Raw genomic sequence first — 20,786 nt, forward strand, 5'->3', positions numbered from 1 at the left:
GAATCTATTCATTTTTTTTCCCTTTTACTCCAATAGTGCATTATCTTGCTAATTCAATTGTGATCAAGCACAAGGTAATAAGCATGTTATATGACTCGTATCTTGTAATCTATGTAGTTAACATATCTGTTCTCCCTGAGGATGTCTGTGCAACAATCGAGTTTTTAATAAATTCTATTTTTATACATATATGTGTGTTAACCATCTAAAATATGCAATATTATAAATTTGACAGTACACACAGTTGAATTAATTGCAAATGAACATATTATTAAGATAGTTTCTGAAAAAAAAATTGCTACAGAATAAACAAAAATTTGTAATTTGCACCTGTCATTAGGTTGCTGATAAGATTCATGGCTTGAAAGAATGTGAATATTTGTTATACTTTCTGAGAATGGCTGCAATCTGTAATGATACATTACAGATTGCAGATACTTCCAAGGCTTAGTAATGCCTAATGTAGGTTCTCTTCAAGGCACCATTATCTGAAAAATGAAGTCTTCTTTCATACTTTGGACAAAGGATGGATGTTCAGTTGAAAAGTTCTTGTAGTCTTATCATTCATACAAAACCCAAAAAAGTCAGGTCTAAAGACAGTACAGAACTGATAACTGACCACAGAATTTTTTGGTCTAATACCCATCTTTTATACAATTGCTATTTTACAATTGAAGACAATCAAAGAGAGTGCTACCACATGGTCCTGATTTGAATTAAATGATTAATGGTTAACATGTTTTTTTTACCATATCCTCTAGCACATAGCTTGTCATCTTTTGAAATCCATTGTTATTTTATTTTAAACCGTTTCAGATAGAAATAGTTGGTTTTATAATTTATTAATAAACTTTCTTTTATCTGCATGTTTAGATATCTTTTCTGCACTATACATATGCACATTTCATAATGATTGAATATATTGAAGAAGCTACCATCAAAGCATTGTTTGCAGATCTTATTAACAACATTATCATAATCTTAAACATTGAACCAGTTGTATATCACTCATTATAATTATTTCCATTGTTGCTATTTGCAAACTGAAATTGCTTTGCCAGTGTAAGACATTAAATGGTAAAAATGGAATTTCCATAAGTTTAAAAAAATAAATTCCCCATCATACTCTGAATTATCAAGTTTGCTTTGCCTGCACTTAAAAAAATCTTTTCAGACTGTCATTTTTGTAAAATTAGAATTTAGTTGAGAGAATAGAATCATTGTAATTTTCTAAGTCCGAGAGAGTATGGTTAAAAAAAAATAGCCGAAGTTTTTTTTTTTTATTTATTGAAATTTGTTTAAAATGTTTTACTTTAAAATACAGGGAATCAGTTTATGATTCATTTACTTAAACAAATTCTTTGCAATTGTGGAACCAAACAAAAATATATATTTACAGTCAACATTAGCATCTAAAACTCCAGCTGTAATATTTTAATGAGTATTTAAAAATAATTTCACAAGAATATTTTTCCAGTAGAAGTACAAAAAATGATCTGGTGATGAACAAATTGCTTCAAGCAATTCCAGCTTCATTTCTGTGCACATTTTGTGAGCCAAGACAATGGGAGAAATGATTTATATATAAAGCCAAGAACTGAGGTCATGATACAGAAGATATTGGATTATGAGGTGAGCCCATCTGTGTCAATACTTTGTCCAGCCACTGGAGTGGGCCATGCAGGTGAATCTCAATCCAACACGGTGTGGAAGTAACATCTTGTCGATGGTATTCTGCACCCCATCCTTTCACAAAACTCATTCTTATGGTACACATTTTAGTGAGTTCATACACTGCTTCAAATCCATGATTAATAGCTTGACTAAGCAACTGGGCAAATTCCTGTGAAGAAATAAATATGTTTTATTCATACCATTTGTGAAAGCATTAATATTTATTAATTAATGTGTTAATTGTAATGATATTTATTTTGTATGATGATACAATAGCCATGAGCCCCTTTTATGGGGAGGTACAGCACCATCTCACCCGCTATTTTTATCCAGGCTCAAGACCAGCATAGCTGACAAATCAGGCCTATGGCTGGCCGGGACCATCTTAAGTATTCCTGACTGTAATCCATGTGTATTCACGGGGCTGGTTTGCCTGTTCTGGTGAGTGAAAAAAAAAAACCAAACCTCCGTATGAGACTGGCTAACTCACCTTTCATCAAAAGAGACAAGTCTCTGTATCTGGTCTCTTTTGATGAAATTCCTCATGTCATAGATGGGAATCAAACCCCTTCCGACCAAAGGGCTTCATCTATACCGTCTAAGCAATTCTAATAATTATTATTAGAACTAACAAAACAATCATTAAATTGCTTCATGATGATATATAATTGTGCGCACAAAAATATGTCATTATCACTATTTACCAAATTTTTTTTGTAAACCAAACCACGTTTCGTTCAAGTGATGGATTCTCTCAGCATCAAAAACCAAATTTTTTTCGTGAGTCCTTAGCTCCATAATTTTGTGTAGCTAATTACCTTTGCAGCTAAGCCTGGAAATTATAAATCTACTCTATAGTCTCTAAACCAGGAATCGGCAACATGCGGCTCCAGAACCACATACGGCTCCTTTCGTTATTAAACAATCTATTTTTGAATAATACAAAATGAATGTTATTTAAATATAAATAAAGAGCCAACAGGCTTCATTTCGGCAATATAAACATTAATTAAATTAAGGGGATATTAGATCCCACGTTGTTTTAAAACTGAATAAGAAACACAAAGATTGGAATCAGAGAGTTTCATGCCGAATATAGTATAAAAAACTATAAAAGTATCGGCGAATGCTAGAGTGAGCTAAATGAGTAGTCCTAGAACGTAAAAGTAAGTAGTAAAAGCAAGTAGTCCTAGAACGTAGTACAAACACGGGCAACTCATTGCAAAGGTGGGTAAAGTTCTGATCGCTATTCTTGGTATTTTCCATAATGTAAAAACACATTTCCTAGGAAATGTATGCTGTTATTACATTATGGTGGGAGGTCACTACCCAGACCGGTTTCAGTCTTTATTGAGGCTTCATCAGTGAGTAGCTAGACCAAATTAATACCAAAAGGTATAGCGAAAAGAACTTATATACTCTGCTATACGAGTTGTCCAAAAGGTGCACCCATTAAGTTACTCAAATATAAAGGGCCAACAGGCTTCATTTTGGCAATATAAACATTAATTAAATTAAGGGAATATTAGATCCCACATTGTTTTAAAACCGAATAAGAAACTCAAAGATTGGAATCAGAGTTTCATGCCGAATATAGTATTTAAAACAATGTGGGATCTAATATCCCCTTAATTTAATGAATGTTATTTATTAAATTAGAAACTGAAAAACCTAAATATAGCATTTGCAATAAATTAAGGACATTTTATTTTACATTAAGTCAAGGATATTTTACAATTGAAAATAGTACATGCGATGCTGGTACTAATTTAATACTTTCATGTTTGAATCATACGTGATAATCCTTCTTTACATTCATCTTGAATTATCATGGATAATGCAAGAATTCATAAAACCACCGAGTTGTCAAATATTTGTTTTAATTATTCATGCCAATTAAAATTACTTTCAATATTTGTACATGCTTAATCCCGTAGAAAACATTTTTTCGAATATAAAATCTTATGTGAGAGAGGTTTTGTCTTCGGGAATGGAAAGAAATAATCTTCCTGATTTCATTCATGACAGTAGTAAGAATTACTACGATGAATTTAATTATTTTATGAATATGATGAGAAACATAATACTTGCAATACAAAATCGCGAGTTTTAATTTATTAAACCAAATACGTCACGCTAGGCTAGTACATGTAGCACTACAGTAGAGCTTGCCTGCCTGAACGTACCCATTATCTTCGCATAGAGTGCAGGTGTGGTCTGTAAATCTGCTCACTTTGTTAAAATAAGTAAAGGTTTTGTAGTGGACGTTGCAGTGCTTTCATTTACTGGTGATTGTGTTAGGTAATGTGAATATTGTAACATTAAATTAAATATTAACAAAATAAAAATATTTTTATAGTATTTAAAATGCCAGCAAAGAAGAGAAAGATAAAACAAGAAAATTGGGAGTTTAAAAGTGAATGGACCGAATTTTGTAGCAAATACAGCAGGATTTCCAATGTGTTTAATATGCCATGAAAAGCTTTCAAACAATAAAAAATCAAAAATCAGACAGTTTTTAAATAAACACGATACATTTGACAAAGCATATCCATGGAGAGATGAAAGAAAAAAAGGTAGTAGAAGAGCTGCCTAGTAAATGTTCATTTTCCAAATGGATAAAAGTACCAAGAAATACAACTTGCTAGTTTTGTGGCCGCTCAAGAAGTTGTTAAATGAGGAAAACCTTTTACAAATATGTGAAAGAATGTTTTATTAAAATGTCCAAATTTCTCTTCTGCGATTTGAAAAACAAAGCGGAAATAATTACAAAAATAAAAGACATGCCATTATCTGCTACGATTGTAAGGGACAGAACTATACAACAAATCAGCAGGTTACAGATCTAAATTCAACACTAGGATTCTCCATTGCCTGTGACGAATCATGCGATGTGGATGACATTGCAAAGATCGTACTTATTTGTAGATACGTAAACTCTCAAGGACCTCGGGAAGAATTACTCGATATACTGCCACTTACAGGACAAACTAGTGGAGAAGACATTGATTGAATCTGCTGTTACCACTTGCTTGAAAAGTAAGGGTATTAATATTAACAAAATAATATCTATTGCGAAAGATGGGGTGCCGAGCATGAAAGATACAAAAAACGGTTTTGTTTCTTTATTTAAAAAAAAAAAATTGTTAACAAAATAATGGCAAGACTGCTACATAATCGGCAATTTTGTGAACTTCTTAAAGCAGTGGTCGATAGAAAAATATAAGACATCATTGTACGGGTAATATGAACTTCTTAAAGCAGTGGTCGATAGAAAAATATAAGACATCATTGTACGGGTAATATTTAATTCAGTTAACTTGGATTACCTCTATCCTGAATGACAACGCAATTAAGAGTGAATTATGGGAACAGTGACATGAATAGGACCTGTAAGATGAAGCAAGGTCATGAAAATAGTTACGGAGGCCAATCACGTAGGCCAAAATGACGTATTTACCAATAAACGGATGTCCGTGGTACATCCTATATATATATATATATACCTATAGGAAGATTGTATTATTATTATTTTGTTATATTATCCCTCCTATCAAATATGTAATGTTAATTACATTTAATTGTATTTTATTACGATAATAAGGACGTCAAAAACAAAAATGTATCCCTTTGATGTTAAGCCAATATAATAATATATACTATATTATGCATACAAGAAACACTAACTATAAAATAAACAATCTAAAAACTCGCATAAGCGTCTTTTTTGCTTTTCCTGTCATAATTATGTAATAGTAAATAGAGGGGGGGGTGATAAAAAGTCAAACTCTTGAAGGGGTCGACACTCAAAGAAGTTTGGCGACCTCTGTCTTAAAGAAATCAATTGCGAATATTTCGATCTTCTTTTGCATAACAGAAGAAGATGGCTTTCCAGAGGTGAGGTGTTGATGCGATTTTGCCACCTGCCTTGGAGAGATTAAGTTGTTTCTAAGACAAAAAGACCTTGAATATGCACAGTTAGAAGATACTCACTGGTAATTCCTTCTTCTAAAAGGAATACAGTAGTTTTCCTTTTAGAAGAAGTGATTTTGTTTGAACAAAAATTATATTTGTTTGCAACAGATTTGAGAAAGGCACATTATTACATTTTCCCACATTGAAGAAATATCAACAAGAACAAGCTGATAATTCCATAAATTTAACCTTTTTCAAAGGAATTGTGGTAAATATGCGATCTGAATTTAATGGGAGATTTGAGGAGTTTAGAAAGAACAAGGCAACTGTGTCATTTTTATTGCGACCACTTGAAATGAATCTTGTCGAATTAAATTTTTTGGCTTTTGCTGGAATTGATGAGGCTGCATTTCAACTTGAGTTAGAAGACCTGAAAACCAAGAATTTGCAGAATTCAAAATTTAGAAATCTTGAAGCTAACCTGGAGCTGGAAAGACAAAAATCTACCCTTGCAATACAACACAAATGGTCTGAAATAGAAGATCTTAAAAAGCAAGATCAGATTGTATTTGACACGTGGAATTGTTTACCGGACACTTACATTCAGTTAAAAATATAGGCATTTGGACTTCTATCGATTTTCAGATCAAATACTCAGTTCGATCCGCATAAAGAATTTTCCATTATTTAGGTATATTTTAATTTTTTAACCTGCACAAATAAATCCACATGTAAAAATTCAAAATCCAACATTCATAAAATAGATTTTTAATTAAAATATACTAATTCTGCCGTACAAAAAACCTGAGGGCCGCATGCAGCCTGCACATTATTGTTTGCTCATTACTGCGTGCAGCTCCCTAAATTTTTTTTTTTAACAGATATAATTTTAAAAATGGCTCTTCACTCCAAAAAGGTTGCAGACCGCTGCTCTAAACTGATTCTGCCTTTTCTAGAATTGGAAATTACAAAACATGTTTTTGCTAATGTGTAATTTATATATAAAAAAAATAATAATGAACTGTGCATAAAATGGGACTTTTATGCAGAGTATTTTTTCCATTTTTTAAATTAATTACTATAGCATTAATCCTCACTGGAAAAAGAAAAAAAAAATACAAATATTTCCTATGAGTTTGCTAGAGAGAGGTGACTGTATCAAGCACTAAGAGCTGTAATGAATTGACAAAGGCAGAATACTGTGTGTGTGACAGAGAGATTATTAATTGACAGAGATGATATTAATTCAATGCTACAGTTGTACAAATGAAGGTGTATTTTCTGGTTGAGATTATAAATAAAGCTGCTCATCTGCTGCGGAGGAGAACCGTGCTGTTCTTACATGGAAAACATACCTGTGGATGCTTTGATATGACACTACTTAGCAAGATAATGCTTAAAAAAACTAGACCTTAAACTGGTAATTGATGCATGAGGAACTGTAAAGGAAAGAGGTTTTATAGGTATAATGCACAGACATTGATTTCGATATAGCAACATCAAACTGCATTTCAAGAGTTAAAGTTGATGTTTATAAAATCAATTTTCCAGTAGAGGAGATATGGTGTATGTAGGAATGAAGGCCATTCCTAGAAGTTAAAGCAGCATGGTGCAAATATTTTATAAAACTCACATAGGGCAACAGTCCATACCAAAACAATGCTGAAAATCTTCCTATTATATTATAGTAGCAAACTCTTACAAATTTTGATGCAAATAGCATAACCTTATTTTTTTTTTTTTTTTTTTTTGAAATTTACAAAACACCTAGTGAAAGCACTCTTTTGGTGGAAAGAACAGCATAAATCTTAAATCCAATCAGGAGACGAAATATATTTAGAGGCTTTAATTCTTAAAACAGCTAAGCAGGTCAGGAAACATATGCAGCAACAATAAACATAACAGAAAGGATTAACCTCATCATCATCAAATTCCTGCCATGTACCCTCAAGGGGTGTACAGGATATGACAGTACTACATGAAAAAATTACATCATTACTAACTTCCTATCTACAATTTTCCTCCAAATCAGTCTGTTACTTGTCAAGACTCCAACATTATCAGATCTTATTTTTCTATCGTCTAAGGCACTTTGTACCGTATCAATCCACCTATATCTTGGTCTTCCTCTGGGTCGTTTTCCTGCCAACCTGGCAGAGAACACTTGTTTTGCTAATCTTTCCTCTCCCATTCTATTTAAGTGACCATACCATCTGAGATTAGCTCTGCTAACGCATTCCTGGATGCTGACAATGTCAAGTTCTTTCCTAATATCCTCATTTTTAATATGATATTGCCATTGATGCCATCTGTTCACGCCTCTAATCTTTCTCAGGACTCTCATATCTGTGGTCTGTAATCTTTGGTCAAGTGTTTTACTTCTGACCCAGCTCTCAGATCCATAAGTTAAAATTGGTTTGAACACAGTCTTGTATACAGCTAATTTAGTGTTCCGACTAATTTCTTTCTTATTCCATATGAATTTATTCAATTGACTTCCCACCATACCAGCTTTGCTGATTCTGTTGTCTATTTCTATATTTAGTTTACCATCTTCAGTAAAAATTGTGCCTAAGTAGCTGAAATGTTTTACTTGTTCCACAGGTTCTCCATTCACAACACAGTTGACATTTTCAATGATTCCCTATTTTCATTGTCTTTGTCTTTTTATTGCTGACCTTCATACCATATCTATTACAACAGCTATTCAATTTAGTCAGAGAATCTTGCAGACTTGTAGCGGATTTATTTAGAAGTATAACATCATCCGCATAAAGCAAAGAGCTGACATTAACATCTCCAATTTTGATATCAGGTTTAATACAACATTCCTTCATAATGTGATCCATATAGATATTGAATAACAGAGGGGATAATGTACATCCTTGTCTCACACCAGATTTAACATTAAACCATCTTCCTGTACTTCCTTCAATTCTAACTGCTGACTCACAACTCAAATAAAGACTAAGTATTGCTTCATATAATGCCCCATTGACACCATATAACTGCAGCGTATTGAATAGCACTCTTGGCACCTTGTCATATGCCTTTTCCAAATCGACAAAACTTAAATACAGATCTTTGTTATATTCCCATGCTTTCTCGACTATTTGTCGTAAAGTGAAGATCTGATCCTGACAGCCTCTATTTGGCCTGAATCCAGCTTGTTCTTCACCAAGCTTTTCTTCCACAATTCTTCTCAACCGTTTCTCAAGTATACTTGCATATATCTTGCCAGGAACACTCAGTAGGGAAATACCTCTGTAATTCTCACATTCAGTTTTATTTCCCTTTTTATATATGGGTACTATGAGAGCTCTACTCCAATCATCGGGAATTCGTCCCTCTGTCCAGGCTTTCTGAACTATGCAGTGCAGCCACTGTAAGACTCTTATACCACCATACTTCAGCATTTCTGGTCGAATATCATCTACTCCTGCTGCCTTTCCACATTTCAAGCCTTTGATGGCTTTTTCTACTTCAAGTATGGATATGTATTCCTGACTGCATGCCTGGTCAGTGTTTTTTATCACTGTGCTGTCATCACTGCTTGTTTCATTTAGCAGTTTTTCAAAGTAATTACTCCATACTTCAAGGATATCTTTTTCTCCTGTTTTCATTTCGCCTTTATCATCTCTAATTCCTTTTACAGCACTCTTTCCTCCATTCCTAAGCTTCTTCAACAACCTCCAGAATATTTTGCCACCTTCTTGATATTTATTTTCTATATTCTTGCCAAAGTCCTCCCATGACTTTTGTTTAGCTAGTTTTACACACTGTTTAGATTTCTTACATTTGTCTCTGTATTCTGTAAGAGTAAAAGCTGACTTATTTGCCAGGAACTTTTGATATGCTTTCTTCTTTCCCTTCACTGCCTCTTTAACTTCCTGTGTCCACCAGGGAGTTCTGATTTTTTTATCCTTGCACACAACCTCACCACATGCTTCTCTGGCAGAATCAATCAATGTTTCCTTCAGAGTTTGCCACTGAATCTCCAAGGTTTGATTCCTGTTCTCAAACTCTTTCATTTTCTTTTCAATAATATTTCTGTATTTTAGTCTACAGTTCACATCTGAGAGCTGCTCAACTTTTATTCACTTTAAAACTTTCTTACATGTTATTCTTTTCAATATGAAATTCAATTTTATCCTGCTCAAGACTAAATAGTGATCACTTCCAATTTCAAATCCTCTGTATTAGCTTTGCTCTTTTCTCCAAATTTTCCCAAAATATTTTTGTATGTCTCACAATCATTTCCTACTCTACTATTTAGATCCCCAACAAGGACCAACTTTTCCTTTTTCATTGTGTCAGTTGCTTTTTCTAAAGCCTCAAAAAATTCCTCCACTTCTACCTTAGTAGAACCTTTTGTGGGACATAGGCACAAATAAGTCTCATTGTCCAGTTCCCCATTCTCATATTTGCCCACATTACTCTACTTGAGACTGACTGCCATTCAAGAAGATTAGCCTCGTATTTTGTGTTGAATAAGGATTAACCTACTTATCCAAAATTTAATTTATAAAGTCACTTAGCTTATGTTAGTCTATGCTGGAGTGAGGATTGAATAATCTAGTAATCCTGCTTTAACGACCAAACATAGAACTTTTTCAAGCCACTGCAGGTTTTTAATAAACAGATTTGTTGCAAGTATTACTAACAATTTGAATATATGGTCTTGCATTGCAGTGGAAAGAGTTAAATTAAGAGTAGCGTGCAATGAGGAGTGAATCTTTCGGTGTCCAGGCAATTCATCACAGAAAAATTGATCGCTAAAAATTTATTTGCTAGAAAATTGAAATGATATTGCATTGATACTGATATATGAAAAGTAAATGCAGTGCAAGATAAGTTTCACAAAATATAATTTTATTATGTATCTATGTATTAGTCTGCACTGCTAGCTGAGTGGCTGGTTGCTTCACAACCATATGCCTGGAAAAGGAGTGTCCTGGGTCGATTTCCATCATTGACATAAGCTTAGGATCTTTCTCAGACATAGCTAAGTTAGCCGTCTTGGGCAAGGACTGCAGGGTTTTTCTCCCCAGTTTATATGGGATTTTTCCTCCCGCAAGCAGGCAAACTGGCCTTGAGAACATAACGCTTCTACAGACATAGGATACTGTGAGGCATAGGCCAACCATTATCCTCGTATAATGGTTGCAGTTATAAGGAATAGAAACTCTCGGCATTAAGGTAAAAGAGGGATAGATGGATAATCTATGTATTATTTATTTAGATTTTCATATTTTTTATTCTTATACAGTGAAAACAATATTTTATTGATTAGTGAGTTTCCTAATTTCTATTTCGTCTTAAAATGGTATAAATATTCTTTCTTACTTTGATACTACAGATTCTGTTGATGGAATATTAATATTTACAAAATTATAACCACAACCGTTATCCGAGGATAAGGTGGTTGGCCCTATGCTTCCCAGTGTATCCTATGTCTGTAGAAGCGTTACCTTCTCTGGGCCGGTTTGCTGTTTGCTTGCTTGCAGGAGGAAAAACCCCACATAAACTGGGGAGAAAAACCCCTAGTGCCCAAGACCGACTAACTTGGCTATGTCTGAGAAAGATCCTACACTCCTCACATTATTAGCGACGGGAATTGAACCCAGGACACTCCTTTCCCAGACATATGGTTGTGAAGCAACACTCGGCTAACTGTGCGGACTAATATACAGGTATCCCTCAATTAACGCGGTTAATTAATCCCTCGATGTTACTGCGTATATCAAAATCGCGTTAATCAAATCTAATAATCAATGGTAAAAATTACAATTCGTCCATGATCGATTACTGTGTTAAGTGGTACTCTTTTAGGAAAGATAAAAAAATGAATGTAAAGTAAATGTTCAATAAATACTTGTACCTACATTATTTACTGCAATTTTTTTATCAAGAGTCGTTTGAATAGTTTTAGTTTTTTTCTTATCAGCATAAATTCTATGATAACAAGCAAAACGACTCTCCAGACCTCGGCAAAAAAGCAATAAAACATAAAGAAAAAACACTGCAAATATAATACACGGTACAAATTAAGTGGATATTGAATCCAACGTTATTTCATAGCCAAATATAGAAACTACAAGAGTTTTGTGCCAAATATATACAAACAAAGTTTCGGAGGATGCAAGCATGGGCAACCGTAGTAAAGGTGGAGTAAGCTCCAAGATCACTTTTGCTTAGTATTTTCTGTAAATATAAAGCACATCTCCTAGGGGACATGTATGATAAGTCTTTGGCTCTCTATTGTAATACATTGGTTCAATAATTTTTAGATTGTAACTAAAAATAAATAAAAATAAACCATACTATAATGACATCAGAGGTCGCGGTATCTCTCAGATACATTTAACTGTTAAATATCACAAACCTTTACATAACGTGTGTTAAACCATACTGACAGCAAAAAAACAGTGCGGAATATCACTCGTAACATGAATGTGCGGCAGGGCAACGCCCTGGTACTTTTTTTTAAAAACTATCAAAATTTTTAAATTCATAATAATAAAAATTATAATAATGCTTGGAGGTCATGAGTAGCTGTGCATGCTACTCATGACCTCCAAGCGATACACTGAATTGTGTGAGAATATTTATATTAAGCATTTTGCTTGTATCTGTCAGATCAGCTTCGAACTCCTCAGGGTTAAAGGCGCGTTAATCAAAATTTTTGCTGCATATATCAAGGGATTGCCGCAATTAATATCTCCGTGATAATCAAATCCGCATTAAGCAAGAGCTACCTGTATAGATACATAATAAAATTATATTTTGTGAAATTTATCTTGCACTGCATTTGCTTTTTATATATCGTTATCAATGCAATTCATTTCAGTTTTCTAGTGAATAACATTTTCAGCGATCAATAGTTCGCGCGATACATTTTTCGGGATGAATTTTCCTCGCAATGAATTGTCGGTGAATTGAATCTTTCACCAAAAGAACCCAGTAATCCATACTTGGACTTCTTACAAGAACAATCTGGCAGAGTAAGTAGCAAAAATATTATTCCCTGGCTGGTCAGGAAGTCTCCTGATTCATTACTATCAGGCTTGGACTACCCCTTGTACTATCTTAGTAGCCAACCTGCAGAATTATTTTGCTGTTATACCCTCATGGGGGGGGGGGGAGCTGAGGCCTTAGTATTTCACCGGCACTGCATGGGAGATGGGTGGAAAGGACAGAAACCAGAGCCCTTGCTTAGGTTTCTGTCCTCCTGTTATTTGAAACAGCCTTGCTCACTCTGTCTTTCCTAATTACTACAACTATTAGACATTCAAGAGACATGTCAACAGAGTCCCTCTTACTCTACTGCTCTCTCTCTCACACACACAAGACTGGTGGATTGTGGGTCCAGTACAAAAAGAAAAAAAAAGTACTGAGGAAGCAGGAGGTTGACTGCAATTTAGTAGTATGTTATATCACTCAAATATTAGAGAAGAATTTGCATTCTCATCAGCTAAGACTGATGTGAGGCAAGCTGTTTTTATTTAATTCTAGTAAATTCCCATATTATAGGTTCTCAGGGAAGGGCTGCATACAAGCTAAACATCACTACAAACAAACTGGGATTTGAGTGGCATAGTGAAGATTCATCACGTGACTGAATGAAAGCTATACTATACAAATTGATGAACTACAATACACATCCTTCAAATCAGACCTGTGTTTGGTATTTTAGGATTTCCATGAAAAGAAATTGTAGCTCTTAAAAAGTTATATAAGAGAAACTTGTGTTGAATAACTTTTTAAGAATCTCTAAAAACAAAAAATGCATCAAAGATACTTTTTTTGTTGTAGTTAAATAGGGCAGCCCATAAGTCATGGAACTTTCATAGAAAGGGAGGCCCTTTCTATGGCATGTTCCATGACTTATGGGCCATCCTGTACAAGAAGAAGAATACTATTATTATTTACAAGAATAATGCTACTGTGGTTGGTCGATTGGTAGAGCCTCTGCTACTAATGGCTCAGTTAAGTAAGTTTGAGCGCGGTTAGTAGTTAGAAGGGGACCAATCGTTCGATGCTGTTGGCACACTCTCCCTCGATGAGTCTTTGGACTCCCTGGAGGTGTATAATAATAATAATAAATAATCAACTAGGGGTGCTTAAGGGTCAAAGCTGTATAACTGAGAGGAGACCTCCACATAGCCTTTAAAGGAATGCGGAGAACCGACCAGGGCTTCTGACCTAATGTCCAATCCTCACCTTCTCGTGGTGCACCCTGTTGGGTATCTACTTGGATACTGAACGGACGAGGATGGGCTGGCAATTTGGGATTTAGCCGACCAAATTGTATTCTTATTGGTTAAACCAAAATATAGAATGATGGTACAACATGACAAAATTTCATGCCGGCTGGGGCGTCGCCCGGTTAAACAAGGCCCCCGTTGTTTTCGCCAGGGAACCAGGGCGAACAGCGAAAAGTCAGCTACTGGAACAAATCTGAAAACAAACCCCAACTCAACATCACCAGAGTTAAAGATCGGTACTATCAACGTAAGAAGCCTGAATGGCAAAGAAATGGAGCTAGCTGAGGAATTAGATAAGTACCAGATCGACATAATAGGGGTGACTGAAACAAAAAAGACCAAAACTGGTGAGCTCTTTCTGAGCAATAAATACAAAATGTTATATTCAGGCAATGACAATCAAGGAAAAGAAGGAGTAGCCATAGTATTCAACACAAAATACGAGGCTAATCTTCTTGAATGGCAGGCAGTCTCAAGTAGAGTAATGTGGGCAAATATGAGAATGGGGAACTGGACAATGAGACTTATTTGTGCCTATGGTCCCACAGAAGGTTCTACTAAGGTAGAAGTGGAGGAATTTTTTGAGGCTTTAGAAAAAGCAACTGACACAATGAAAAATGAAAAGTTGGTCCTTGTTGGGGATCTAAATAGCAGAGTAGGAAATGATTGTCAGACATACAAAAATATTTTGGGAAAATTTGGAGAAAAGAGCAAAGCTAATAATAATGGCAAATATCTGTTGGATTTCTGCTCAGGACATGGACTGGTCATTACTAACACCATGTTCCAACATAAAAATGTGCACAAATTCACATGGAGAGAAGAGGCTAGGAATAAGAAAAGTCTCATTGACTATGTTATTGTTGATAGTGATGTTTTCTTCCTGGTGCAGGACACCAGAGTGTACAGAGGATTTGAAATTGGAAGTGATCACTATTTAGTCTTGAGCAGGATAAAATTGAATTTCATATTGAAAAGAATAACATGTAAGAAAGTTTTAAAGCGAATAAAAGTTGAGCAGCTCTCAGATGTGAACTGTAGACTAAAATACACAAAGATTATTGAAGAAAAAATGAAAGAGTTTGAGAACAGGAACCAAACCTTGGAGATTCAGTGGCAAACTCTGAAGAAAACATTGATTGATTCTGCCAGAGAGGCCTGTGGTGAGGTTGTTTGTAAGGATAAAAAAATCAGAACTCCCTGGTGGACACAGGAAGTTAAAGAGGCAGTGAAGGAAAAGAAGAAAGCATACCAAAAGTTCCTGGCAAATAAGTCAGCTTTTGCTCTTAGAGAATATAGAGACAAATGCAAGAATGCTAAACACTGTGTAAAACTAGCTAAACAAAAGTCATGGGAGGACTTTGGCAAGAATCTAGAAAATAAATATCAAGAAGGTGGCAAAATATTCTGGAGGTTGTTGAAGAAACTTAAGAATGGAGGAAAGAGTGCTGTAAAAGGAATTAGAGATGATAAAGGTGACATGAAAACGGGAGAAAAAGATATCCTTGAAGTATGGAGTAATTACTTTGAAAAACTGCTAAATGAAACAAGCAGTGATGACAGCACAGTGGTAAAAAACACTGACCAGGCATGCAGTCAGGAATACATATCCATACTTGAAGTAGAAAAAGCCATCAAAGGCCTGAAATGTGGAAAGGCAGCAGGAGTAGATGATATTCGACCTGAAATGCTGAAGTATGGTGGTATAAGAGTATTACAGTGGCTGCACTGCATAGTTCAGAAAGCCTGGACAGAGGGACGAATTCCCGATGATTGGAGTAGAGCTCTCATAGTACCCATATATAAAAAGGGAAATAAAACTGAATGTGAGAATTACAGAGGTATTTCTCTACTGAGTGTTCCTGGCAAGATCTATGCAAGTATACTTGAGAAACGGTTGAGAAGAATTGTGGAAGAAAAGCTTGGTGAAGAACAAGCTGGATTCAGGCCAAATAGAGGCTGTCAGGATCAGATCTTCACTTTACGACAAATAGTCGAGAAAGCATGGGAATATAACAAAGATCTGTATTTAAGTTTTGTCGATCTGGAAAAGGCATATGACAAGGTGCCAAGAGAGAAGCTATTCAATATGCTGCAGTTATATGGTGTGAATGGGGCATTATACCAAGCAATACTTAGTCTTTATTTGAGTTGTAAGTCAGCAGTCAGAATTGAAGGAAGTACAGGAAGATGGTTTAATGTTAAATCTGGTGTGAGACAAGGATGTACATTATCCCCTCTGTTATTCATTATCTATATGGATCACATTATGAAGGAAAGTGGTATTAAACATGATATCAAAATTGGAGATGTTAATGTCAGCTCTTTGCTTTATGCAGATGATGTTATACTTCTAAATAAATCTGCTACAAGTCTGCAAGATTCTCTGACTAAATTGAATAGCTGTTGTAATAGATATGGTATGAAGGTCAGCAATAAAAAGACAAAGACAATGAAAATAGGCAGAATCATTGAAAATGTCAACTGTGTTGTGAATGGAGAACCTGTGGAACAAGTAAAACATTTCAGCTATTTAGGCACGATTTTTACTGAAGATGGTAAATTAAATATAGAAATAGACAACAGAATCAGCAAAGCTGGTATGGTGGGAAGTCAATTGAATAAATTCATATGGAATAAGAGAGAAATTAGTCGGAACACTAAATTAGCTGTATACAAGACAGTGTTCAAACCAGTTTTAACTTATGGATCTGAGAGCTGGGTCAGAAGTAAAACACTTGACCAAAGACTAGAGACCACAGATATGAGAGTCCTGAGAAAGATTATAGGCGTGAACAGATGGCAACAATGGCAATATCATATTAAAAACGAGGATATTAGGAAAGAACTTGACATTGTCAGCATCCAGGAATGCGTTAGCAGAGCTAATCTCAGGTGGTATGGTCACTTAAATAGAATGGGCGAGGAAAGATTAGCAAAACAAGTGTTCTCTGCCAGGGTGGCAGCAAAACGACCCAGAGGAAGGCCAAGATATAGGTGGATTGATACGATACAAAGTGCTTTAGACGATAGAAATATAAGATCTGATAATGTTGGAGTCTTGACAAGTAACAGACTGATTTGGAGGAAAATTGTAGATAGGAAATTAATAATGATGTAATTTTTTTCATGTAGTACTATCATATCCTGTACACCCCTTGAGGGTACATGGCAGGAATTTGATGATGATGATGATGATGATGAATAATCAACTACAAGAGGAAAAAAAAACAATCTTTCATAAATCATACAAGTTATCAGAGATTGTGATCCCATTAAACAATTTACCCTCCAATTCACACAGCTTTACTTAAAAAGTCTCCCCCCCCACCTTTTTTTTTTTTTTATCCTATACATGAAAGGATAGGGAAAATAAAAACCAAATTAATGCGATCCTTCTTGATGTCTGCTGCAAAGAGTTTTTATTTGAGGTAAGTCAGCCTGGTTGGCCGAGTAGATAGTGTATCCACTCTCCAGCAAAAAAGCTGTGGGTTCAAATCCCGCCATGGGCATGGATGTTTGTGATTATCTGTGGAAATACTAGTGGTGGTCGGCAGTAGATGGCGTTGGTGTAGTTGCAGTCAGTTGGTGACTGAATGGTGGAGACGGAGTTGTAGAGCAGGTGCCCTCCCTCAATGAGTCCTTGGCTCCCTGCAGGTGTCAAATAATAATAATAATAATTTAGTCAATTTCAATCTCAAATCCCCAGGGTTTGATATCCAGATCATTTCTTTTTTTTTTCAGTAACAAGTCATTTACAGCAGTGCTTCCCAAACTTATGGATGCCAAGGCCCCCTTTGGAAAAATTAAAATATTTCACGGTCCTCATCGAAAAAAAAAAAAATCGTAATACAGACATATTATTATAATATTTACTGTATTTATATTCAATATTTTGTGTTTGCAATCTTTTTTGTGCTTTTTATCAATACCTTTGAAATGAAACTTATGTGAATAAGCATATATTTACAAATATTCATTAAGCACTGAGATGCACAGGAAGCAAAATTTGTGAACCAACACTAATTGTGTGATTTTTCCATTAAAATATAAAAAAGAAATAATAAAAATTAAATATGTTTCTTTTAAGATTAAAAAAAAATCTACTTAGTCTTAAAACATTTTAAATTTGTTGTCATTATTTCACGGTCCCCTCAACAAAACGTACGGCCCCCAAGGGGGCTGCAGCCCACAGTTTGGGAACCTATGCCCTAGACCTTTTCTTAAATGCTCTCCCACCAAACACACAGCAGATGTTAGCTCTCCTCTTTGCAACTTGGACCACAACCTTGCCCAAGTTTCTTTTCTACAGATCATCTTTTTCCCCAGCCAATCTCAGAGTACTAAAATAATGCCAATGGAATGGTTGGAAGTTCTATATCTCTTTACCATGGTTTGATTATTGCTTCTGCTTTGCTGATCTAATAATTGAAATTATTCTTGCATAAGTAGTTTTATTTCTCTATTCCACTCAAAATCACCAGTCCTTCTCTAAGCAGTACAAACTAAAAATGCAACATACACTCAATGGTTAAAGCCTATTACCAAGTGCAAAAAAATCAGCAAATTTAAAGCTGACTTCATAAGGGCCAGCCAAATGCACTAAACTTGCCTCCTGCTTGTGCTCACTTGCTAAAGCTATTAGACAAAACTTCTACCCTACTATGTTTCCATCTCTCTTTTCACCATAATGGAACTACATCTCCTAAAGATGAGGCAGACCTCATGACATTCTGTCTTCTCCTCCAACTCTTGCTAGACAACCAAGGAAATCATTCCCCCACCACCCAACTATTCCATAAACACCCTCACACTATGCATACACTGAATTTTTTCAATGGAAGGACCTCAGAAAAATACTCAATAGCCTTAATATTAAGAAATCCTCCAGCCAAGATAGGATCCTTTCAGTTGTACTAAGAGCTTATACTCTAGAATTAACACCTATCCTTATTGCCCATTGCAACTATCCAAACAGCATTTCATTTCAATAGTGATATTCATTTCATATGTATGTCTTATAATGTTAAAAATAAGATGTATACCCCACACATCCTAATCACTTGGATGTGTGGGGAGTGAATATTAATTAAAACTTGTCTTTTTAAAAATTATATGCAGTAATCATAAACAGACCAATTCCATAAATGAACTTTGACTACACCTGTAGTTTAACAACAGTTCATGTAGATAAAATTACGAGCATTTACCTGGTTGTTAAATATTTTTAAGCTGCAACTTGGAGGTATCTTGCATACTGTTGTTGGATGGAAACCATGGGAATGATTGCAGTTCCTACTTTGAACAAAGATAGCACTATCACTGAAGCATTCTGCATACACTTCTCCACCAACATAATACAAATGTACTCCTAAAATTAGATATGTAATAAAAACTATTAGAAATTACATATGATATAATCATGTATAAGCAACAACAAGCACATTAGCAAAGCATGCAATACTCTAGCTCTAAAAGAAAGAGATTTTCATTTTTAATTAATTTCCAACTATTTTAGGCATTTCTGCAATTACTTCTGAATCATTTTGGTATCATCTGGGACTTCAAAATTAAGACACCAGCATTCACATAGGGCTTAAAATGAAAAGAAGAGAAGAAGGCAGAGAAAGCAACAAACTATGAGGCCAATATTATGTCTATTATGTGTGTGAGTGTTTCCTAGCTAGTTTACCTGTTTTTGTGAAGGTAAAAATCTGATACTTCTATATGAGAATGGTTAATTCACCTTCAGTTGAAAAGTCTAAAAAGTTCTTCATATCGTAGGTATGAGGATAATACAACATTTGTACTTGGTTGGAAAGATCTGGATTCAAGTCCTACCACTATAGGAATATTTAAACATAAAGACATCCAAAAACAGACTTGGATATCACCTGATAAGAAATCTAAAAACCAAATAGACCATATTTTAATAAACAGACCTTGGAGAACCTCTTTGATGGATATAAGAGCTTGGAGAGGTGCAGATGCCTTTACAGACCACTTATTATGGATTGCAAAAATAAAAATGAAACTAAGAAAAATATTTAAAGACAAGAGCCAAAGAATTAAATACAATATATCCAAACTGAAGAACAAGGATACAAAAGACAAATATAAAGTAACATTAAGGAATAAATATGGAAGCATCATTTTGTATATATAATTCTTTGCACTTGGACACTTGAAGAAGTTGTTTTCTCAACGAAACTAGCAGTGTTCCTATTAAACCCCATTCTTTATTATTCTTAGTGTTTAGTCATTTAAACTTTATTCATTTTCATATCATTTTAACAGAGTAAATATGAATTCTAATATATATATACACACACACACTAGGGGGATCCACCCCCCTGCCGCCTACCCCCCCCCCCAGTTCCAGATGGGTAGACAGGTTCTCCTTGAATTCTGATGAACCGAAAGGGGGGTTACCCCCCCACACACACACTGGCGCATACGCCCCCCCCCCCCCAGTTCTGGACTGGTGGGCCGGTTCTCTTTGAATTCAGATGACTAGAAATGGTGGTTCCACCCCCCCAATACGGCGCCCAACCCCCTGAGCTCCGGACTGGTAGACCTGTTCTCCTTGAATTCTGATGACTCAAATTTTGAAGACTCGACACTCAGGGTAGCCCTGAGTTTCAAAACGTTTCAAATAACTTGACAAAAAAAGGCTTATCATTTTATATTATAGAGTAGATTTATTTATTTACACAAACACATATACATACACACATAGTGTAAAAAAAAAATAGTCGTAGGGAAATTCTCCCTTCGGCCAATTATTATTTAAATCTACAGTGTTATAATCTTCTCTTTACTACGTTCGTTTAGGTTGATTTCTATTGTTTTATATCTTTCCTTTATCCTACCGGCTGAGCCATTTTGTTATAACGTCTTTCTCTCTTATATTCGTTTAGATTAACTTCC

The 20,786-nt window shown here is 35.0% G+C and overlaps 1 protein-coding gene across 2 annotated transcripts in view; it reads right to left on the reverse strand.

The window, feature by feature from the left end:
- Nucleotides 1–1,275: 1,275 nt before the first annotated feature.
- The window catches only part of LOC150097986 (protein mothers against dpp-like), a 139,281-nt gene continuing 119,770 nt past the window's right edge, over nt 1,276–20,786 (reverse strand). For both annotated transcript variants that reach the window (XM_090406493.1, XM_090406494.1), the window contains exons 7-8: nt 19,067–19,227; nt 1,276–1,843 (exon numbers count right to left, since the gene is read on the reverse strand). In XM_090406493.1, the coding sequence (XP_090262619.1) occupies nt 1,604–1,843; nt 19,067–19,227 (401 nt within the window). In that variant the 3' untranslated portion in view covers nt 1,276–1,603. The remainder of the gene's footprint in view (nt 1,844–19,066; nt 19,228–20,786) is intronic.

Source organism: Typopeltis vanoorti, chromosome 16, assembly GCF_054136105.1.
Source record: "Typopeltis vanoorti isolate ZY-2024b chromosome 16, IOZ_Tvanoo_1.0, whole genome shotgun sequence".
Taxonomy (NCBI): Eukaryota; Metazoa; Arthropoda; class Arachnida; order Uropygi; family Thelyphonidae; genus Typopeltis; species Typopeltis vanoorti.